Below are 24,098 nucleotides of genomic sequence, written 5' to 3'. Positions count from 1 at the left end.
AAAGGAATTAAATAAAATGCACATTAGTCCCAAAATGGTAGCCATAATTAAACTCAATTAGCAACTGATGACTTTAACAGAAAAGTGTGAAAAATAATTTAAACGTGCCTTGTACAAGCGTATTGGTTTCTACTGTGTTCCACAGATTGTCAACCCCATTTAGCACTTGTGTCACACCCCCAACCACACCACAGTCTACTGCACCTGGCAGGAATCAGCAGGACTGGTGTGGAACCACTACCACCACTGCATTCCAGGTTGTGGAATTTCCCTGAGACAACCGTCCCCTCTGCGGTCGCAACCTACATCTCTTGTCCTTCGCTTTGTATTCCTGCCTTGTTATTACTCTAGTCCCGTCTCCTCACCCCAAGTCCTAATGGCCCGACCTTGACCACACCTCCGTTGATTCCTTGACACACGCCTGTCCCTGACCATGAATATTACCTCACCCTTGGGTCCCTTGGGTCCCGTCCCCTGCCTCCGGTCTCCTGCACTCATGTCTCTGACAATTTGTAAAATGTAAAATAATAATAATAATAGGTTCCTAAAGGTTCTCATACCTGGGGGTGGATGTGGGGATAAGCTCCCACTTCCTATAAAATGCTCCCATTGGCATGTGTCTCAAATAGCATCTGACAACCAAAACCTAACTCCTGGCCTTTACATGGCAGGAACTGTTCTCACATACAGAAAAAGGGGCGAAGGCGGGTCACTGGCACCATAATAACCAGTTGCTTTGGGCAAGTGGGACTCATCAACCTGGGAAAGCAGCCTGCCTAGGAGAAGGAATACTCCGATTTCAAACCTCCGCTGCCTTGCGGCCATACTCATTTATGGGAAAGGCTTCAGGAGTCAACTCTGAGGATAAATCCAGAGTTGGAGTCCCTTCCCTTAGATCTCACCAATGGCGTGGAGAAGGGAGACCTACTCTGCGGGTTAGAGCTGGTCTTCCATATATTCCTGCCCAGGCTTGCGAACTGGAAAGGCCACTCCAGCGTCACCTCACTGTGATGACACACCACGGGGAGCAGCAGTCTACCATTGATAAGTCATGCTCGACTGGCATTGAGTGAAGTGCCCAGGGGCTGCTTCCAACGGTGGGAGAGATCATCGCATCTCACTGGACAGCTACCACCCACATAAGATAGGCAGTCCACAGCCAGTAAGGTGCTGTCCAGCCACAGTCTGGTTGCTTCACTGGGTGCGTGAAGCTTAAGGTTTTCCCTGACTGGCAGATGGAAACCTTGCACCAAACAAAATAAGAAACAAAAGAAGGAGACCAGCACTCCAACTATGGTCGCTGGAATGTTCGAACCATAACTACTGGTCTGTCTAATAACATTCAGGAGATAAACGACGCACACAAAACAGCAGTTATTGATACCAAACAGCTCAGATTGAAAGTGGACATCACTGCACTCCAAGAAACTCGCCTGGCAGAATCAGGCACCCTATGCAAAAAGAACTAAACCTTCTTCTTCAAGGAAAAAGGGTGCAGACGAAGCAAGGAAGCATGGCATTAGCTTTGTCGTCAGGAACTCTCTGCTGAAAATGATAGAGCCTGCTGTGAATGGAACAGAGAGAATTCTCTACCTAAGATATCACACAACTGATGGGCCTGTCAAGCTCGTCAGCGTTTACACTCCACCCCTGTACTCCCCTCAGGAAACCAAAGATGAGTTCTGTGGCCAGCTGCAGAAAGTCATTCAGAGCACCCCCAGTCAGCAGCAGTTACTGCTTCTAGGCGATTTTAACGCCAGAGTGGGCATTAATTACGAATCGTGGCCAACTTGCCTTGGGCAGTTTAGAGTTGGAAGCATGAGCAAAAATAGGCAACACTTACTTGAACTCTGCTCTCTCAACAACATGTGTATCAACCAACACTTTCTTCCAGATGAAACCTTAACACAAGGTCTCTTGGAGACATCCACGCTCTAAGCACTGGCACCAACTAGATCTCATAATCACCTGACAGTGTCACCTCAAAAACATGCTCATGACTCATTCCTTCCAGAGCGCTGATTGTGACATGGATAACTCCTTGGTGTGCAGTAGGATCCGGCTTCAGCCCAAGAAAATTCACCATGCCAGGCCACCAGAAAAAGTGCACATCAATGCCAGTAAAGCAAAGCACCCTGATAAAGCTTGGGAGTTTATGATGGCTCTGGACAAGGCTCTCACTGCAAAGCAGCCAGAAGGAGATGCCCCCACCTTTGTTTTAAAGATGTTTACAAGCAAGACATGAATGCCATGGGCATCGGAATAAAAGACTGGGAGGAGTGCGCAGGAGGTAGGTTTTGGGACCCAAGTGTGGGTGCGTTTATTCTGGACAAAACACAAAACCATGCTGATTAATGGCTGCTTAACTTGAAAGCATTTGCGTGACAGTACCCCCCCAGTTATGGGTGGCTCCAGTCGCCCGCCTAGGCCAGGGGGCTGGGCAATCTGGATGTTCCCGGTTAAAAGTCAAGATCAGAGATGGGTCGAGGATATCCATCGTAGGAACCCCAAAACGTTCCTCCGGGCCATACCCCTCCCAGTCCACCAGGTACTGCATGCGGCCACGACAGCAACGGGAGTCTAGGAGCTCCTGAACCAAATACACCGGGAGCCCATCCACCTGCACTGGAGGTAGAGGCCCTGAGTCTTGAGGCACCTGGAGGTGGGACACTTTATATGGTTTTAGGAGGGAGACATGGAACAACAGACAGACCCGGAGAGACGGTGGCAATCACAGTCAATACGTGACTGGGTTGAGGTGATGGATGATCCTGTAGGGGCTGATGTATGGTGGGCTGAGCTTTCAGGAGGAGAGTCTCATCTTCAGGTCCCTTGTGGACAGCCAGACCCACTGGCCAGGGTGGAAAGAGATGGGGTGATGGTGACGGTCGTCCTGTTGCTTGTACCTGCGTACGCTTTGCTGTAAATGGGCTGTCACCGCCCGCTGCGTCTCCTCACTAGTTCGGTACCAGTCATCGACGTCAGGATGATAATCCAGTACCCAATGGCTGTCCGTCTAGTGCACTAATCCACAATGTGACACCACACTCTCACACCGGAATGCCCTGTAGTTGTCGTGGTCTCCAGAGACGACACACCAGACTCTTTGGGTAGCTTGTAAATGCAAGCTGACTTTATGACAGAGTAACAAAGCCAAGTTGGTCTGCAGAGCAACTGCCAGACAACTCGCAAACAGTACATTTTATACAATTTTGGATTAATTGGATGCTCCTTTTTTTTTACGTGGTCCAGAGCCCCCTTGGATCTGGCCACTATTTTCTCCCAGGGCATATACCTCAGCTGTGTTTAATCTTGCCTGGGTCAGTTTCAGGTCACAAATCACACTTAAGCTTTACTATACCGTTGGGGGGGCGTGGTGGCGCAGTGGGTTGGACCTGGTCCTGCTCTCTGGGGGGTCTGGGGTTCGAGTCCCGCTTGGGGTGCCTTGCGGCGGACTGGCGTCCCATCCTGGGTGTGTCCCCTCCCCCTCCGGCCTTATGCCCTGTGTTACCGGATGGGCTCCAGTTCCCCGCGACCCCGTGTGGGACAAGCGGTTCCGAAAATGTGCGTGCGTGCGTGCGTGCGCGTGTATACCGTTGGGCAAAGACTGCATCCATAAAGCAGCTGGCTGCCCCAGAATCTATTAATGCCCATGCCTCTACCAGGGCGGTCCCCCAGGACACCTCTATCGGCACCATCAACTGAGTACCAGAACGCTGTGGGGCACTTACCTCTGTTCCCTGGTCGGAGGTTCCTGGTGGGTAGTCTGGCGGGGCAGTCAGCTCTGACGCGCCGCAGTAGAGCCACAGGTGGCCTCGGAGCCATCGCTGTTCATCCTCGGGGGTCAGGCATCCTTGTCCCAGTTGCATGGGCTCTGGGGCATCCAGTGCTTTGGGGGGTTCCACAGGGTTTAGCCACGCGCATGGCAATCGGTCCTGCACAAGGTTGTCGATGAGGATGGTTGTTTCAATGAATCAATCCAAGGTCCAGTCTTTCCCACAGTAGGCTAGTTCTGCTTGGAACCGCAGGCGTAACCTGTGCTTGAAAGATGCCAGGAGGGTGGCTTGGTTCCAGACGCTTTGTTCTCCCAGTGTCCTAAACTCTAGGGAATACGCAGCCACGGTCCGATTGCCCTGTCGGATCGTCATCAGGCGGTCACTGGCAGCATGAGCCGAGAGCGGGTGGTCAAACACTGCCTATAATTGCTTCCAAAAGCGCTCATATGTAGTGGGATCTCATTTGTGCCAAATGGCCGTAGCCCAATCCAGCACAGGTCCGGTCAACAAAGAAATTACATATGTGATGCGGCTGGTGTCTGTCTGATATACGTGCAGCTGTCTGGCAAACACTAGCTCAGGTTGGAAGAGGAATCGCTGGCACTTCTCGGATGAGCCGTTTTACCTTTTAGGCATGGCCAGCCGGGGGGGGGGTGGTCTGTCGCAGGCATAATCGAGGCGGCTTCTGATGACATGGGAAGCGCTGCGGAAGTGGCGACAGAAGCGTTCCCAGCAACCGCCGCCATCTCAGGGGCGTTCCCCTGGGCAGGTCCAGGGACTAGCTGCGCTTGTACTAGGCCCTGGAGGGTTTCCAGGATCTGCCGCAGAGTCTGCTCGCGGGAGCTGAGCAGAACCCCGTGCACAAACACCCCCTTTTGCAGGCGCTCCAACTCTGCTGGGTCCATAAGACGGTGGAATCTTCAGCGCCAAGACCCAGAGACAGGAGGTAGGTTTTGGGACCCAAGTGCAGGTGTGTTTATTCCGCACAAAACACAGGAGCAGACAAAAACGGTGGTCAGGGACAGGCGTGGGTATTCCAAGACTCAGACATCATTTTAGGGACAAGGCAACACTCAGTACACAGATAAACAAGCAGGGGTCGAAAGCCAGGGGAAACGGGAACGATTAACAAGGTATAGGGAGTAGAGCGCTGGACATACAAGCCGAGCAGGTAGGCATTGTAATTCCCAACCTGGTGCAGGAATGCCATCCATCCATCCATCCATCTTCCTCCGCTTATCCGGGACCAGGTCGCGGGGGCAGTAGTCTAAGCAGAGCCCCCCAGATTTCCCTCTCCCCGCAAACCTCCTCCAGCTGGGAGATGTAGTCTCTCCAACGTGTCCTGGGTCTGCCCCGAGGCCTCCTCCCAGTGGGACAAGCCCGGAACACCTCCCCAGGGAGGCGTCCAGGAGGCATCTGGAACAGATGCCCGAGCCACCTCAACTGGCTCCTCTCGATGCGGAGGAGCAGCGGCTCTACTCTGAGCTCCTCCCAGGTGACTGAGCTCCTCACCCTATCCCTAAGGGTGCGCCCAGCCACTCTGCGGAGGAAACTCATTTCTGCAGCTGGTATCCGCGATCTCATTCTTTCGGTCATGATCCAGAGTTCATGACCATAGGTGAGGGTAGGAACGTAGATCGACCAGTAAATTGAGAGCTTCGCCTTACGACTCAGCTCCTTCTTCACCACAACAGACCGGTACAATGACCGCATTACTGCGGATGCCGCACCGATCCGTCTGTCAACCTGCCGCTCCATTTTTCCCTCACTCGTGAACAAGACCCCGAGATACTTAAACTTCTCCACTTGAGGGAGCAACTCCCCCCTAACCTGGAGGGGGCAATCCACCTTTTTCCGACTGAGGACCATGGTCTCGGATTTGGAGGTACTGATTCTCATCCCCGCCGCTTCGCACTCGGCTGCAAACCTCTCCAGTACACGCTGTAAGTCTTGATTCAGTGAAGCCAACAGGACCACATCGTCCGCAAAAAGCAGAGACAAGATCCTGCGGCCACCAAAACAGACACCCTCCGTTCCCTGGCTGCGCCTAGAAATTCTGTCCATAAAGATAATGAACAGAATCGGTGACAAAGGGCAGCCCTGGCGGAGTCCAACATGCACCAGGAACAGGTCTGACTTACTGCCGGCAATGCGAACCAAGCTCCTGCTCCGGTCATACAGGGAACGAACAGTACGTAGCAACGAGCCCTGAACCCCATAATCCCGAAGTACCCCCCACAGGATGCCACGAGGGACACGGTCGAATGCCTTCTCCAGGGTCACAAAACACAGATGGACTGGTTGGGCAAACTCCCACGAACCCTCCAACACCCTAGTGAGGGTATAGATCTGGTCCAGTGTTCCACGGCCAGGGCGAAAACTGCATTGCTCCTCCTGGATCCGAGGTTCGACTATCGGTTGGATTCTCCTCTCCAGTACACCGGCATAGACTTTCCCAGGGAGGCTAAGGAGTGTGATCCCCTATAGTTGGAACACAATCTCCGGTCCCCCTTTTTAAAAAGAGGGACCACCACCCCGGTCTGCCAGTCCAGAGGCACCGTCCCCGAACTCCACACGATGCTGCAGAGGCGTGTCAGCCAAGACAGCCCCACAACATCCAGAGACTTGAGAAACTCGGGGCGGATCTCATCCACCCCCGGAGCCTTGCCACCGAGGAGTTTTTTGACCACCTCAGCAACTTCAGCCAGGGTAATGGACGAGTCCCCCTCCGAGTCCCCGGCCTCAGCTTCCTCTACGGAAGGCGTGTCGGAGGGATTGAGGAGATCCTCAAAGTACTCCTTCCACCGCCCAAGGACATCCTCAGTTGAGGTCAGCAGTGCACCACTTCCACTGTAAACAGTGTTGGCGGAACACTGCTTCCCCCCTCTGAGTCACCGGACGGTTTGCCAGAATCTCTTTGAGGCCGACCAAAAGTCTTCCTCCATGGCCTCACCGAACTCCTCCCAGGCCCGAGTTTTTGCCGCGGCGACTGCCAGAGCCGCGCTCCGTTTGGCCCGCCGGTACCCATCAGCTGCTTCAGGAGTCCTATGAGCCAGCCAGACCCGATAGAATTCCTTCAGCTTGACGGCATCCCTTACCTCCGGTGTCCACCACCGTGTTCGGGGATTGCCGCCGCGACAGGCGCCAGAGACTTTATGGTCGCAGGGTTAGACTCCAACACATGGCGGCTGAACTGGGGGGCTATTAATAAGCCCACACCCGCCCGCCACCTCTCACCCTGGGCAACGCCAGAATAGTGGAGAGTCTATCCTTGGTCGAGAAGAGTGGTTCCAGAACCCAAGCTGTGAGTGGAAGTGAGCCCGACTATATCTAGACAGTATCTCTCAACCTCCTGCACTAGCTCAGGCTCCTTCCCCGCCAGTGAGGTGACATTCCAAGTCCCAAAAGCCAGAGTTGGCGTCCGAGGTTTGGGTCGACCGGGCACTCGGCTCCGACCACTGCCCAAATCACAACACACCGGCCCCTTATGTCCTCTCCAGCAGGTGGTGAGCCCACCGAAGAGCGGCTCCACGTCTTGGCTTCGGGCTAAGCCCGGCCAGGCCCCGTGGGCACAGACCTGGCCACCAGGCGCTCGCATGCGAGCCCCCCCAGGCCTGGCTCCAGGGTGGGGCCCCGGTGACCCCATACCGGGCGGGGTGAACGAGATCCTTGATTTAATAGTCATAAGGGGATTTTGAACTGCGCTTTGTCTCGTCTGTCACCCAGGACCTGTTTGCCTTGGGAGACCCTACCAGGGGCGTATAGCCCCAGGCAACATAGCTCCTGAGATCATTCAGGCACTCAAACCCCTCCACCTCGGTAAGGTGGCGGTTCGCAGAGGGGGATGCAGGAATGGTGCTGCCTTTATCCCTGGCCGTGTTAATTAGCATCAAGTGTGGCTGCTTAGCTTGAGTATGTGGGCGTGACAGTGCTAGTGACTGTGCCTGCAGGAGGCAGTAGGTTCTAAAAGGAGGGAGGCTGTGCTGAACCAAGCAGCAGCATAGAGGAGAGCACAGCGAAAAGCATTACAGTCCACAACAGGCAACAGCATTTTCCAATGTGCCAGTTGCCAGAGAAACTGCCTTTTCCGTGTGGAACTTTACAGACACACCAAGTGCTGTTCTGTTAGTGCTCCCTGATCCTGTGCATACATGCCATGGTCTCTCAAAACCGACGGTTTCCATAATTGGTAATAATAATAATAATAATAATAATAATAATGTACAGTATTACATTTTTTTCATGCTGCACTATTATTTTCATTTACATTTGCTTTTTCTTTTCAGCACCACCAGAATACCCACTTTTTAGTTTGCTAGTCATTTTAAGTCCCAAAGGATATGTTTTGTAAACATTTTGTAGTCTCCGCTAGACAGGCAAACACTGAGGCCCAGACAATAACAGACAAGCCTATGGCAGCACAGTCAGACGATGTTACAGTACAGCTGATGGAGCAGTCCTGCTCAGACATTACCAAATATAATAGAATCTAATATAATAAGGTTAATTGTACGGCCGTCGTAAGTTGCATATGTCACAAGTGAAGGACTACCTGTGAAAAATGTTGTGTTGGTTGTGATGATGCAGAAAGACATGATAAAGGTGGTGGAGTAGGTGGAGAGAATTGGCCCATGTTTCCTGTTCCCCATTGCATCAGTTACCTCAGAAGACCAGTGTTAATTGTTATTTTTTATTCTTGGTATTAAATAAATCTGATAAAACTTGTGTTTCGAGGGACTGACACAAGAAAAGCATTCACTGTTCAAACTTTAACACACACACACATTTTCAGAACCGCTTGTCCCATACGGGGTCACGGGGAACCGGAGCCTACCCGGCAACACAGGGCGTAAGGCTGGAGAGAGGGAGGGGACACACCCAGGACGGGACGCCAGTCCGTCGCAAGGCACCCCAAGCGGGACTTGAACCCCAGACCCACCGGAGAGCAGGACTGCGGTCCAACCCACTGCGCCACCGCGCCCCTCCTCCAAACTTTAACAATAAACATAAATTTGTTATTTTGAGTCATTATTTTATTTAGTTATTTATTGGTTTTATGAACAGCGCAGTGTCACAACAGATTACAGGTAGAGACAGTATAGTAAAAAATTGCTAAATATGTCCATATACATAGTGTGGGGGCTCAGGGTCAAAATGTTTCCATATTTTCAGTCTTTTCAAGTAACACATTTACATACATTACATTACATTACATTAATTCATTTTGCAGATGCTTTTCTCCAAAACAACATACATCTCATAGAAAATACAATGTGTGCATTACATTAGCAGAAAGATGCAGATGCATGAATCTTAAGTACAGTTAGTTTCTTTCCACCATATGAACCAATTTTCATCATACGAATACATGCATTAAAACTTTAATCGTTACAGCACATCAGAATCACTTTGTCATGTCCACAGCTTCACAACAACCCAACACATCTGTGGCTGATCAGGGAGATGGAGCATCAAAGGACGACGCTGAACTGCTGAGATTGCCGAACCTCTTCAAGCCATCTCTTCCCCCACAGTTGTGCTCTCCTGTGCTATCGCCTGTGTTCCTGTCCCCTGTCCCCTGACCCTGAGTCCCTGTCCCGATGATTTCCTGGTGTTTTGATCTTTTCACTTCATTCCTGGATTACGGTTTTCAGATTCTCGTTTCTACTTCGACATTCGCTTATCGGTGAACCCTGCCTGTTGTTGACAATTCTCTCCGCCTGTCCTTTGTCGGTCTGACAGCAAAGGAAAACAGTGCAACCGCACTTGGGTCCGTCGCCTCCTTGCAACCATGACAGAAGGTTTCGCCTTACCTTCGGACCCAGCAGTAATGAACCGCCTGCAACAGGCGCTCTCGTTTCAGGGCGCACTGTTAGGCTCCCACGAGCAGACCCTGTGTTTCAGGAACTGGTTCAAGTCCAGCAAGAAAAGGGAGTGGTGGATTTGCACGAGACCCCAGAGCGTGCAACAGCAGTGCAGTCTGCACAGCATGTCCTGGACCAAGACCCGTGCCTAGCTACCCCAGAGTGCTATGACGGTACTCCGGCTCATTGTCAGGGCTTCTTCATGCAATGTGAGCTCAGATTTTCCAAACTGCCTAACGTTTACCAGACTGCTGAAAGCAAGATAACGTACATCCTCACACTACTGACTGGCCCGGTGCTCAAGTGAGCCACAGTTGCATGGGAGAGAAGCTCCCCGACCACCAACTTAGGGTTCAAGAAGCACTTCATTGCAGTCTTTGGCCACCCCCTGTCTGCATGCGACGCCAGTAATCATCTGAAGCAGATCCAGCAGGGGGAGCGCTCAGTGGCTGACTACTCTCTGGAGTTCCACACCCTGGATGAGCAGAGTGGGTGGAATGAGGCATACCTCTTGGCGAGTTTTCAGCACAGGCTGAGCCGTCAAATCCTGGTCGAGTTCAGGTACCGAGTGGAAAACTGGACCCTGGCTTGGTTCATCAAAAGAGCGATGGCCATAGAAAACTTATCCCAGTACCGAGAACCCTGACCCAGACCGTGGTCTCCGACTCCTCGAGTCGCCGGAGAAGTGCCAGAACCCATGCAGGTCGGGTAGGGGCGTCTGGACCCCTGAAGAGGGACAGCACCGGTTCAGGGATCGCTTGTGCTTATATTGCGGCAGCTCCAGTCATTTCCACGCAGCCTACCCGACCCGACCTGGACATAAGGTTAGTTGTCCTCGCCTTGTGAGCACACAGTTAATGCTTCTGGTGGTTCTTGCATGGGGGGATAATCAGGTCAGTATGCAGGCACTGGTAGATTCAGGTGCAGCAGGGTGCTTTATAGATATTGGATTCGCAGAAGCTCGACAGGTACCCAGGAAGGCATGTGACATTACGTTAAGAGTCAGTTCCTTGGATGGACAACCTCTAGGGACCGAGGTTGTAGATGCCTGCACAGTCCCGTTACGCCTTGGAGTAGGGGTTTGTCATCAGGAGGAGCTTGGGTTCTTTTTGATTAAGTCTCCAGACAACCCCATCATCTTGGGTTTTCCCTGGCTGGTACAGCACGACCTGGTGTTTTGCTGGATTAAGGGGAAACTGGTCACGTAGGAGTCCCAGTCCAGTAAGGACTGTCAGTCCGTACCCTGCAGAGTCACCTTGGTGGAGTGCGCTGAGAACCCACAACAGGTAGTGGTTCCTGCTGAATATCATGATCTTGGGGAGGTCTTCAGCAAGGAAGAAGCAGCAGCGCTACCCCCACACCGACCCTGGAATTGCACGACTGACCTCCTTCCAGGTACGACACCTCCCCGAGGCCAGGTCTATCCCCGTCACTCCTGGAACAGGAGGCCATGCAGCAGTACATAATCAAAGCATTAGCAGCAGGCATTATTTGTCCCTCGACTTCTCTGGCCTCTGCTGGGTTCTTTTTCATCAGCAAGAAAGATGGGGGCCTATGTCCATGTATAGACTATCGGGGACTCAATAGTATCACGGTCAAATATCCACATCCTTTACCCCAATCATCGCTATGCTCGAGCAAGTACATGGGGCACAGGTGTTTACCAAATTGGATCTCCACAGCGTGTACAAGGTGTGGATACGAGAGGGGGTTGAGTGGAAGACAGCCTTCAGCACTACCGTGGGCCATTATGAGTACCTTGTGATGCTATTTGGCCTAGCCAACTCACCCAGTGTGTTCCAGGCTTTTGTGACCCATGTGTTGGGAGACCTGGTAAACAACAGAGCCCTGGTGAAACTGGATGACATTCTCATTTATTCCAGGTCCAAGGAACAGCACAATGGACAGGTAAGAGAGGGTTTCCAGCGTCTGTTGCGCCACCACTTGTTTCTTATAGCGGAGAAGGGTCTATTTGATCAGGAGCGGATGGCGTTCCTCGGCTTCATCCTGAGCAAGGAGGGGGTGGCCATGGACCCCAGGAAGGTCCGAGTGGTGATGAAGTGGCCCCGTGAAGGACCGTGAAGGCCTTGCAGAGGTTCCTGGGGTTTGCGAACTTCTATAGGAGGTTCATCCGGGGTTACAGTTCCATGGCCGCCCCACTCACTGCGCTCACAGAGGGTAAGGGCACCCGCCTCAACTGGACCAAACCAGAACAAGATGCCTTTGAGGGCCTAAGTGAGAGATTCTCCTCTGCTCCTGTTCTCCGCCACCCAGACCCAACATTGCCCTTTGTCGTCGAGGTGTATGCTTCCATTAAAGGGGTAGGTGCTGTACTACCTCGGAACTCATTCTGCCCTGGGACTGTGATTGCCCCTGTGCAGTGGCAATTCACCCAGGACTTGCAGAGTGCGCAAGAGACCAAACCTGGACCCCCGAGACACCAACAGGGAAACAATACATACCCCCCAGTATACAACCGATACTCCTGAAGCGGTCCCATGATTCCCCAGCAGCAGGTAATCCTGATCTCAGCAGAACACTCTCCCTTCTCCACAAACAATTCTGGTGGCCATCCATTCGAGAAGACGTTTTGGACTACGTTAGTGCATATGTCACCTGCGCCCAGGAAAAGACAGTGACTAAGAAGCCAGTAGGGCTCCTCAAACCCCTGCCCATCCCAGTCCGTCTCTGGTCCCATGTGGCCCTTGACTTACTCGTGGATCTTTCAACATCGGAAGGTAAGACCACAGTGTTTACAGTGATCGACCGGTTTTCCAAAGCCTGCCATCTTGTCCCTCTCTCCAAGCTCCCCACAGCCCTGTGTGTTAGGTTATCAACTCCCTTTGTTCCCTTAGCACCCCAGCTCAAGTGACATACTGGTCACCTGGTATAAGGACAGTGCAGAGACCTGACGAGCTGTTCGGGACCACCTCCAACACTGTACCCATAGGTACAAACAACAAGCGGACCACCACCGGTATTTGCTCTCCTTTTTTGCCGGGTCAGCAAGTGTGGTTGTCCATGCAGGATCTCTGGTTGAAGTTTCGAGCTAAGAAACTCAGCCTTTGTTATATCGGTGTGTTCCAAGTGCTTTGCCGTGTTACCCCAGTCACCTATAGGCTCCAGTTGTCTCCACATTTGCGGGTGAATCTGACCTTTCATGTGTCTCTCCTGAAGCCGTGTGCTGTGTCCTTTCACTAACCACCCGTGGCTGCGGCACCACCCCCACCATTGCAGGTTGATGGGGGCCCAGCTTATGTTGTCCGGGAACTCCTGGACTCCCGCCGCAGGCGAAGGGAATTAAAGTATCTTGTAGACTGGGAGGGATACAGTCCAAAAGAGCAGTACTGGGTGCCAGCACAGGATGTGTTGGGTCCTGCCCTTGTTTCTGATTTTCACAGGGACCACATGGACTGGCCGGCACCCAGGCCACAGGGTTGCCACCCCAGGGGATGTAGAGCAGCCAGTGTCGCTCGTATGGAGGGGTACTGTCACGTTCAGGGCCTCGCAATGACCCAACACACCTGTGGCTGATCAAGGAGATTGAGCATAAAATGATGATGCTGAACCGCCCAGATCGCCAAACCTCTTCGAGCCATCCACTCACCCACATCTGTGCTCTCCTGTGCTATCGCCTGTGTTCCTGTTCCCTGTCCCCTGACCCTAAGTCCCTCAGGAGTAGCTGTGTACAGGTTTATCCGGGCATGATCTTAAAGTAATAGTGCATGAACATTTACAACTTACATGAACTTAAGAAAAAGAGGGGTGCAGTGGCACAGCGGATTTGACCGGGTCCTGCTCTCTGGTGGGTCTGGGGTTCAAGTCCAGCTTTCGTTGCCTTGCAACGGGCTGGTGTCCCGTCCGGGGTGTGTCCCCTCCCCCTCCAGCCTTGCGCCTTGTGTTGCCGAGTTGGGCCCCACTTAGGACAGGCGGTTTCCGACAATGTGTGCAGGAGCTTAAGAGATCATGAGCGAAGTGAGTCTGGAAAGGGTAAGTTTTAAGACCCTTTGTAAATGTGGACAGAGATTCAGCAGTTGTGAGTGAGAGGGAGGTCGTTCCACCACAACGGTGCCAGAACCGAGAACCTTTGTGCTTTACCTTTCGTACGTGGAACCACTAAGTGGGCAGATGTGGAAGAGCGTAGCAGTCTGGTTAGGATGTAGTGGTTGATCAAGTCTTGCAAATAGCTAGGAGCAATTCTATTGATAGATTTGTGGGCAATAACCATGGTCTTTGATCCGGGCTGCTATAGGAAGACAGTGCAGAGAAATGAGTAGAGGAGATACATGGGAACGCTTCATAAGTCAAATACAACTTGGGCATGTGTGTTCTGTATCAGCTGTAGAGGCTTGATGGCAGTAGCAGGAAGGCCAGACAAGAGAGAGTTGCAGTAGCCCAGACGGGGTGTCACCATGGCCTGGACAAAAAGTTGCGCAGAGTCAGTTGTGAGGTAAGGGCAGATCCTACAGATATTATACAGAATGCATCTGCAGCTCCGGGTTGTGGCTTTGATGTGCTGAGAAAAAGATAGACTTGAATCAATCATCTTTCCCAAACTCTTAGCCGAGGAGTTGGCAAAATGAGTGAGTTGTCCAGTTTGATCAATAGATTATGACAGGAGGACAGGTCAGCTGGGAGGTGAAGAATCTCTGTTTTGGAGACTTTGAGCTGGAGATCAGACATTCATGCAGAGATGTCCGACAGGCAGGCAGCAATGCGTTTGGAAATGTCTGACGCTTCAGGTGGAAAGAAGAGGAAGAGCTGGGTATCATTAGTATAGCAGTGGTATTTGAATCCATGGGAGGCTATCATGGGGCTGAGGGAGGAGGTGTAGATCGAGAAGAGAAGAGGACCCAGTACCGAGCCCTGCAGGACACCAGTTGAGAGAGGCAGAGGAGAAGAACGAGAGCTCCGCCAGACCACTTGATAGGATCTTTCAGATAGGTAGGACTCAAACCATCGTAGTGCTACTACTTATTAAGAAAGTTGTGAAACACACTGAATAACTGGTTTTATTGTTGCAACACATCAGAATCACTTGGATAGTTTTATGGAACAGTGAGAATAACAAATATGCAGCAGGAAAAAATAATTGAGAAAAAAATGGTGTTGTAACCTCAGTGTTGCTGGATCAAACCTCACACCACACACCTTGTATCTTTGTGTAAGATACCTTAAGGATGGTAAAAAAATACCCAGCTGCACAAATGGATGAAATGCTGAAAGGATAAATAACACCTAAACAACAAATTACTAATGATAACCTGTTACTTGTTTTCCATAAGTGAGTCTGGTAATATAAAGACAGGGCCTAACACAGTATACAAATGGGACAAGGTTCCATTGGAGGTCACCGATTCAAAATTCATATGTGGAGGTGGATTGTGGGCATCTGACAATTTGGGGACCAGGAATATTATTTTTATCACTAACAAACCCTCCCAGATTAAAAGAGATGCCAGCCTTTTTAGGGAGTGCCAGATACATGTCAATCACTTCAAGCACACCTGTACTTACAGTCATAAAGAAGGTTACATGTTAGTGAAAACTGAGTACACACTTCAGAGGAATGTTGTGTGGGAGGAAGGAAGTAAAACACCAGAGGACCATGCCAACATCCCAAGGCTGGGTTCAAACCGGGAAGAAGGCTAACTGTACCCTTTTCAATTCTTTTTCCAAAATTTTGGGTTCATTTCTTACACTGCTTACTTTTTTGTATGGCAAAATGACAAATATTTGAACAATTAATCTGCTTATTTTCAATAAAGTTTCAAACAAACGGAATGTTTTTTTCTAATTTCATAGGGAGGCAAGTGCGAAATTACATATAAATATTATTTATAATTTTAACACCTTAGCAATGGTTGGAAAACGAGATGTTAAGAGTTAAGTAGTATGAGAGAAAGGGCGACGGGTCCGACTGGCAGCGTGCCGCACACTGCTGAAGTGCTGGAAAACAACGGCTCGTGACAAACGCGCAGTTCTAACACTCTTTTCTTTTGTGCTCCCGGGGTCACGAGCGCATCCGTGACGTCACTATTCATCAGCGCTCGTTTCGCAAACACAACTCCACCTTCTGGAACAGAGACTTCGGATGGAGCTGCCTGCGGTTCGCTCGCGCGTTGGAACATCTGGTTGCCAGATTGACACAAAAACTCCGTTTAAAAAAATGTACTAGAGTTGCGCTTCGACGCTGAAGTGGAAGAACTGATAGAGTAATATCTTGTCTTCATGATGAGGCATAATGAAAGAATCAAACTTTCAGTTTATTCATTTACTTGAACAAATTTAATTGTACTACACGTGTCCTAACACTATGATTTTACTTTTTAAAATCAGTATTCGTGCGTTATTTGTTTTTTTTTTAGCAAAATGTGATTTGGGGTTGCTGTAAAAGTTATTGTGAAAAAAATATGCATTTGATTATAGATATTTAAACGAGATGCATTAGGGTAATGATATTTCAGTGAAAATGTGATAATATGTATTTCAGAATTAACGTTCATCTGTGGTATATGAAGAGTCATAATAGAAATACTTTGTTTTTCAAAACAGTATATTTAATTAAGACTGGCAAGTTGTGTAAAGCTGAGCAATTGAAATGACCATGATAAACACCACTTATGATTGGTGCATGATGAGACTGCATGAGTACCTTTACGATTCTTGGGAACTAAAAAAAAAAACAGCCTTTCAAGATTCGTTGATTAAAAAAAGATGAGAATCAAGGGTCGATACCGCGGAGTTATTAAAAATCCGCGCAACACGTGGCAACCCCGCCTTCGCTTCGCCGAGCCAGAAAGAGGGATGGTAAAATACAGTGTTTTTCTTAGGACTGCAAGGAGTGTGAGGAAATCTGCTCTGCACGAACACACCTCTGCCAGTCTCCTCTCCAGAGGTCCGTCATGTATGTGCTCTTCACCGTGTTGGCCAGCTTGCTCTTCCTCCCTGTTCTCGCGCAGCACTTCTTCCCTTACCTCATACCCGATGCCCTCTACATTGTCCGGATCATTGGCAATGCAGTCAAGATGTCAAGATACCAAAGGAAGAAGCCCTTCTACACTCTTCTGGAATACTTTCTTGACCAGGTGAAGAAAAAGCCCGACAAACCTTTCATCGTCTTTGAGGGTCGAACCTACACCTACCTGGACGCGGACAGGGAGAGCAACAGGGTGGCCAGAGCGCTGCAGGCACGTGCGCGTCTCGAGGAGGGCGACACGGTGGCCCTGTTCATGGGAAACGAACCCAGCTACGTGTTCATGTGGCTGGCCCTGGGGAAGCTGGGCTGCACCGCTGCTTTGCTCAACTACAACATCAGATCCAAGTCCTTGATGCACTGCTTCTCCTGCTGCGATGCGCGCGCGCTCGTGCTGAGCCAAGGTGAGAACGGGTCGGGTGTCCTTCTGCAGACTTGGCGCGCGCACATGTTTCCAGTTAGGCGTTCTGATTAGGTATCGCTGCTCAAAATGGGTTTTACCCGTAGCCCACCTGTTTAGAGACTGCACTTAGGACCTACATTCAAATATCACCTCTAGGATGGGACATCTGGAGGTTAGCGCTGATGTCTTTGGACCCATGCCATGGGTCACAGGTTCGATCCCCACCTCTGGCTATAGTACTTTACCCTCTATTATTGCTCTAGTAAAATTACTTACCTGCCTGAATATTATAAATTGCTCAATAATTGTACCTTAACATTGTAAGTGGCTTTGGAGGAACATGTCAGCTAAATAGGTGGCACAGAGAATCGCGCTGCTGTCTCACAGCGCCTGGGGGGTGCAAGAGAACGTGGGTTAGATCCCCGCTCCGTCTGTGTGGAGTTTGCGTGTTCTCCTTTCATCTGTGTGGGTTCCCTCCAGGTGCTCTGGTTTCCTCCCATGGTCCAAAGACACGCTTCCACTGATGTATGGATGAGTGACCCATTGTAAGTAGTGTATCTAGCAGTGTAAGTCACTGCGGTGAATAAAGTGTGTGGGCTGATAACAATAGAGTGACATAGAGTTCATTGGAAGTCGCTTTGGAGAAATGTGTCTGCTAAATAAATGAATGTAACTGAATAAACAAAAGGTGCATACCCTCGGGTGCTGGAGTAAGAATGACCTAACTGCATTAAATATGCATTAGATTATGCAATCTAAGCTGTTTTGGAAAAAAGTGTCAACTAAATAAATACATGTAACTTTTATCTACCTGATGCTTTTGTCTAAGGTTCTATGTTATGTTACATGAGCAATGTTACAGTGCTTTATCGATTATAGAGAGTGATATTCCTAACGCATATATTTGTCAAGATTTCTATAGTCGGGGGGGGGGCGCAGTGGTACAGCAGTGCAGTGGGTTTGGCTCAGGCCTGCTCTCTGGTGGGGCTGAGGTTCGAGTCCTGCTTGGGTGTCCTCCGACAGCTTGGTGTCTCGTCTGGGGTGTGTCCCCTCCCTCCTAGCCTTGTGCTCTGTGCTGGCTGGTTAGGCTCTGGCTTGTCGCGGCCCCACTCGGGGCAACCGGTTTCTGTCAATGTGTGTGTATGTAATTTGTCAAGAGTGCTATATTTGGGGGGGGGATGCTGTGGTGCCGCGGGCTTGGCCGGGTCCTGCTCTCTGCCACGGCTGGGGCTCGAGCCCTGTTTGGGGTGCCTTGCGGCAGACTGGCATCCCATCCTGGGTGTGCCCCCTCCCCCTCCAGCCTTGTGCCCTGCCGGGCTAGGCTCTGGTTGACCGCAACCCTGCTCAGGGCTAGCAGTTGTAGACATTGTGTGTGTGTGTGTGTGTGTGTGTGTGTGTGTATACTATAGTCAGGGTGGGATTCAAATCAGGAACCTTCAGATTGCAAGTCTGATGCACTGTATGGTATATTTCAGGGTCATGTACTTGCCCTCTATGTGCTAACTTGGTACCACTTCCTCACCAGAGCTGAAAGACGCAGTGAAGGAAATTCTCCCAGCTTTGAGAGAGCAGAATGTCAAAGTTCTCGTTCTCGCTGAGCAAAGTGACACTGAGGGCATTGAGAGTTTTCAGGACAAGATCAACCAGGCTTCAGATGATCCGCTGTCCACTGCCTTGAGGTCAAATATCACAGCAAAAAGTGCTGCGGTGTACATCTACACCTCAGGGACAACAGGTAGGCGAAGTAGACGTAATGCGGGTTTTTGGCATAAAACCTGTAAGGGTCCTGAATAAATGAACTGTGTTAACTGTGTCATATTAAGAAGGTCTACAGGTGGTATCAGTTGCTTGCGGCTGATGAGCCTCTGATGACCCTCTACTGCTTAACACAGTACGTTGTGCCCCTACTTCGACCAAGGTCTCCCGAAAGCTGCCATGATCTCACAGGAGCGAGTTTGGGTGGCTTCGGTCATCCTGTCCAATGCCGGAGTGACCTCTCAGGATGTAATCTACGTGAATCTCCCGCTCTACCACGCTTCGGGATTATTCATCGGTGTGACATGCGCCATTGAAAGGGGTGAGAATTCCTTGGATATTCATAAACAATGTTGATGTTCTGGAGTTCAAACTCAGTGATTTGCAACAGATTATTAAACAGTATTAAAAAAGAATATCATGTTTCTGACTTATCATGATCACTTCTTAGGCTCAAACAATTGCAAACTCCCTTTAGTGATGAATCGTTTGACTTCTTTGAGTATGTTTGAAAACTTGCCGTCAGTCAAATGAAAATGTGCTGTACTTCTAGCCTGCTACTTCTAACAGAGAGAAATAACACGCTGCTTCCTTCTTTAAGGAATAACGATTGTTCTGCGGCGCAAGTTCTCAGCCTCACAGTTCTGGGATGACTGCCGGCGACACAATGTTACAGTGATCCAGTACATTGGTGAAATAATGCGCTACCTCTGCAACACACCAAAGGTGACAGGCTTACCCTTCAAGTTTAATGGTACTGTTATGATGACAACTGGAGTCATATCCATAAAATATTAACTAACTCTGTCTACTTAGCGTCTATTTCAGTGTATGTTGGAAGGAAAGAATTTAAACTGATTTCTTCCCGCCTGGGAATTGTGCTTATTTTGTTGTCTTAAACAAACAGGTTTGAAGAGAAGGTAATTAATTCCAATGGTTTATCACTTAGGATCCTGAGAATGTCCAGGGGTTGTTGACTGTCAAATTATATACATTTATATTTTTTATATATATATATTTTTTTTTTTTGGGGGGGGGGATTGGTTCATGTGGCATAGTCCCAAGGACCAAAGCATTATTACTTCAGTGTGTGAACCTTTTAAGTAAAAAAAAAAGGAATGTCCCTTACAGAAAGATAATGACCGGGACCACAAAGTGAGACTTGCCGTTGGCAATGGCATCAGAGCTGATGTTTGGAAAGAGTTTCTTCATCGATTTGGCGATATCAAAATCAGGGAACTGTACGCTGCCACAGAGGGTAACATTGGATTCATGAACATGAGTGGGAAACCTGGCTCAGTAGGACGCATGATATACCTCCATAAGGTAAGGCTGCACCAGCTGTCCACTATTTGGTGAACATATCCCTCATATGTTTTTGTGTTAACTTATTCCTCTGGCCTATTTGAACAAAGTAGTCTTTTTCCAGAAACACAGTATTTAATTTAAGTAATTCCCAAATGTATGGAAAAATTATTGCCAATCTCATGTTTTTTTATGTCAGAAGTGTCCAAATTATTATACTAACAGTTTAGAACAGCACACATGAGGGGAACTGAGTTTGAGACCCATGCCTAAATGTTTTATAGAAACTGTTCCCCTACGCACTTATTAAATATGATGCAGAGAAGCAGGAGCCTGTGAGGAACTCGGAGGGCCTCTGCTTGGAGGTCTCCAAAGGTGAGTGAGATAACTGCATCCAGAACTATAGACAAACGTAAGATTGTCAAAGCACAGTTTGACATCCCCATTTTTGCTGGCCTACTTTACAAGAGTAACTTGAGTCAAATAGTAAAGACGAGCAAGACGGGCATGACATGATGTAATACAAATTTATGTAGCTATTAGGAAAGAAATAGGACTGAAGGAAACACGTTTTGAGACCTTCTTGGATTCAGTAATTCTAAGGCAGGGCGTAAACCCATGTGAGACAGGAACGAAATAAAAGTTCTTCACTCTTCTTAAACCAAGTTGAGAGGGTCAAGGTCTTTAAAGATTCTCTTTTGCAGGTGAAACCGGACTGTTGGTGGCAAAAATAAGCAGCCGTTCTCCCTTTAATGGCTATGCCCGCAACCCCCAGCAGACCAAAGAGAAGCAGCTACAGGACGTGTTCCAGAAAGGAGACCTCTACTACAACACTGGAGATCTCATGAGAATTGACGAAGACAATTTCTTCTACTTTCAGGATCGAGTTGGGGACACTTTCAGGTATCTGTCACGTGCGTACCTGCGACTTCCACTTTTCCTTAGTGAATTAAGATGTATGGTGTTTAGGTTTGCATTTATTCATTTAGCACATTGTCTCCAACATGACATGTAAGTCAGAGTACACAAAAGTGCATTTCAGGACAGATAGAACTTTAGATGCAGTCACGTTATGGATGAATCCACTAACATTTTTTGCCAGTTCTCATTGCACAGATAGCTGCCCTTGTAATTGGGTCTCATTTGAATAGAAGGGTGATAGTGACTGATGGTGTGATACAGATTTATATAGCTGTTGGGCAACCAGAACAACAGAGATTTGTTTTGAGTCTCTTCTTGAATGTTGAAAGGGGTTCAGCAGTTCTGAGGGAGAGAGCGACCACATCAGAACCAAAACCAAGAACCTACAGCCTTTTGAAAATGAACCTCTTACGAGTGGGACCAACAAGCAGCCAGAGGTGGAGGAGTGTAACATTCTTGTTAGGCTATAGGAGTGACCAGGGCTTGTAGGTTCCAGGGTGCAGATAATTTAACCATTTTTTAGGCTGTAACCAGAGACTTGAACTGGACACGGACAGGTGCAGGAGGCCAGTGGACAAAGACAAGGAGCAGAGAGACATGGGAATGCTTTGGTAGGCCAAACATAGCTCATATCACATCATTCTGTATCAGCTGGAGAAGCTTGATGGCAGAGGTTGGAAGACCAGAGAGAAGGGAGTTGAAGTAGACCAGGTGGGATATCACTATGACCAGCAAGATATGGCTGGAACCTGCAAATACTATACAGGAAATATCTACAGGGTCAAGTTCCGACTTCAATGTACTGGAAGGAGCAGAGCCTCAAGTCAGCAGTCCTAGTTGGATTGTCCATTCTAGCAGAGAGCTCTGAACAGGTGGATGGACCTCCTAAGAGATGTAGGATTTTAGCCTTGGAAAGATTTTATGTTAGCTTAGATGTCACTTTCATCCAAAATGACATTTTACCTGTTTAATTCAAGTTAAATTAACATTTATTCATTTAGCAGACACTTTTCTCCAAAGCGGCGTACATATCATAGCAAATACAATGTGTGCATTACATTAGCAGAAAGAGAGACTTAAATGCAGATGTGTGATTCTTAAGTACAGTTAGTTTGTTACTTTCCACCATATGAACTAATGTACATCACATGAGTAGCTACATAAAGGCTATCTGAATATCGACAATTCCTTTTTTTTAATAAACATTTACATTAAAAAAGTAGCTGTGTGAAGGTTTATCTGTTGTTAAACAGTTATGATCTCAAATTTATAGAGCATGAACATTTACATATTACATGAATTTAAGAGATCATGGGAGCAGTGAGTCTGGAAGAGGAGAGTTTTAAGACCCTTGTTAAATGCAGACAGAGATTCAGCAGTTCTGAGAGAGGGGGAGGTCATTCGTGCTTTTGCTTTTGGACCTTTTGTGCGTGGGACCACCAAACGGGCAGAAGTAGAAGAGCGTAGTGGTCTGGTTGGGGTGTAGCGGATGATCAGGTGTTGTAGAAAGCTGGGAGCAGTTCTACTGATGCTTTTGTAGGCTATAACCAGAGTCCTGAATTTTATCTGGGCAGCTATAGGAAGCCAATGTGGAGAGACGAGGAGGGGAGGTACGTGGGAACGCTTCAGCAGGTCTAACACAACTCGTGTAGCAACATTCTGTATGAACTGTGAATGTGCCTTAAATGATTAGTTCAAGGGTTAAACGGTAGAGTACCTTGGAGAATTGGCCCTAGCAACATTCAGCTGACAAATCTCAAGTGATGGTACCGTTAATATTGGCTTGCTGCTATACAGTCACTCTGCTGTTGGTTACACTATCACATCTTCTCTGCATCATTTCCAAGGTGGAAAGGCGAGAATGTTGCAACCACCGAAGTGGCAGAGATTCTCCTCATGGTGGACTACATTGAGGAGGCTACTGTATATGGAGTCAAGGTGGCAGGCAAGTGATCTTCATTTTGATGGCTGTTGCTCCTTTTTTAAACTGCTGTAGAGGACAGGTTCTTGTGGTTAGTTTACCTCAGTGAATATCAGTGGACTTGTTGCCATCAGGGTGTTGACATGTCAAAAACATTCTTCAAAGGCTTTGAAGGGAGGACTGGAATGGCAGCCATCAAAATAAAGGAGGGAAAACAGTTTGACCCCGTCGATGCCTTCAGCCATGTTGTCAACTACCTCCCTGAATACGCCCTGCCCCGTTTCATACGAATTCAGGTACCGGAGCAATATTTCCCCACTGTCACTGGAGAGCATATTAATTGTAAAGATTCTCCATAAGGACTCAGATACCAGTGAGAAGTCTGTCCCAGTCAAGAAATTTCTGACTGATTTCTGATACATGTGATTTACGGTAGAGGGGGTGCGGTGGTGCAATGGGTTGGACCAGGTCCTGCTCTCTGGTGGGTCTGGGGTTCGAGTCCCGCTTGGGGTGCCTTGCGACAGACTGGCGTCCCGTCCTGGGTGTGTCCCCTCCCCCTCCGGCCTTACGCCCTGTGTTGCCGGGTAGGCTCTGGTTCCCCGCGACCCCGTACGGGACAAGCGGTTCTGAAAATGTGTGTGTTTGTGTGTGTGATTTACGGTCATGTTCATTTTCAGAACTCCCTGGATGTCACTAGTACATACAAGCAGATAAAAATGAAGCTGGTAGACGAAGGCTTTAACCCCGTGACCATCGAGGACCCACTGTACTTTCTGAATGGACAAAAAAAGAGCTACGTACCAATGACGGCAGAGATTTACAGCGCTATAGAGTCTGGGGACATTAAACTGTAAAGGGAGACCTTAATGCAGTGGGGTCTTAGCATGGAAAATAAATAAAACCTCATCTTTATTTAACAAATTGTTTTCAGTTACCAATAAATCTCAGGGGAAAATATCTGAACACTTTTAAAGATTGTTTTTGATTTTTATTGTTCAAATTTTAATTCAGCTCAGTTTTTAATTTCTGTAAATAAAGACTTGAAGATATAACTAGTAGTGCACAATACTTTAAATGTTAGTAAAATGGACGTCACGGCGGCATAGCAAGTAGCTCTGCTGTCTCACAGAGCCTGGGTGCTGCGAGAGGGCGTGGGTTCGTTTCCCCCCTCAGTCTG

General features: G+C 48.8%; 1 protein-coding gene across 1 annotated transcript; it reads left to right on the top strand.

Annotated features, from left to right (window-relative positions):
- Window positions 1–16,430: 16,430 nt before the first annotated feature.
- On the top strand, window positions 16,431–24,089 carry LOC108941984 (very long-chain acyl-CoA synthetase-like). The gene is made up of 10 exons (XM_018764969.2): window positions 16,431–17,020; window positions 18,545–18,754; window positions 18,938–19,096; window positions 19,376–19,500; window positions 19,906–20,100; window positions 20,364–20,454; window positions 20,784–20,982; window positions 22,848–22,945; window positions 23,087–23,217; window positions 23,599–24,089. The coding sequence occupies exons 1-10, from the start codon at window positions 16,546–16,548 to the stop codon at window positions 23,773–23,775; spliced, it is 1,860 nt and encodes a 619-aa protein (XP_018620485.1). The 5' UTR covers window positions 16,431–16,545; the 3' UTR covers window positions 23,776–24,089.
- Window positions 24,090–24,098: the final 9 nt, after the last annotated feature.

Source organism: Scleropages formosus, chromosome 7 (assembly GCF_900964775.1).
Source record: "Scleropages formosus chromosome 7, fSclFor1.1, whole genome shotgun sequence".
Classification (NCBI taxonomy): Eukaryota; Metazoa; Chordata; class Actinopteri; order Osteoglossiformes; family Osteoglossidae; genus Scleropages; species Scleropages formosus.
This window is presented reverse-complemented; position numbering and strand designations above follow the sequence as displayed.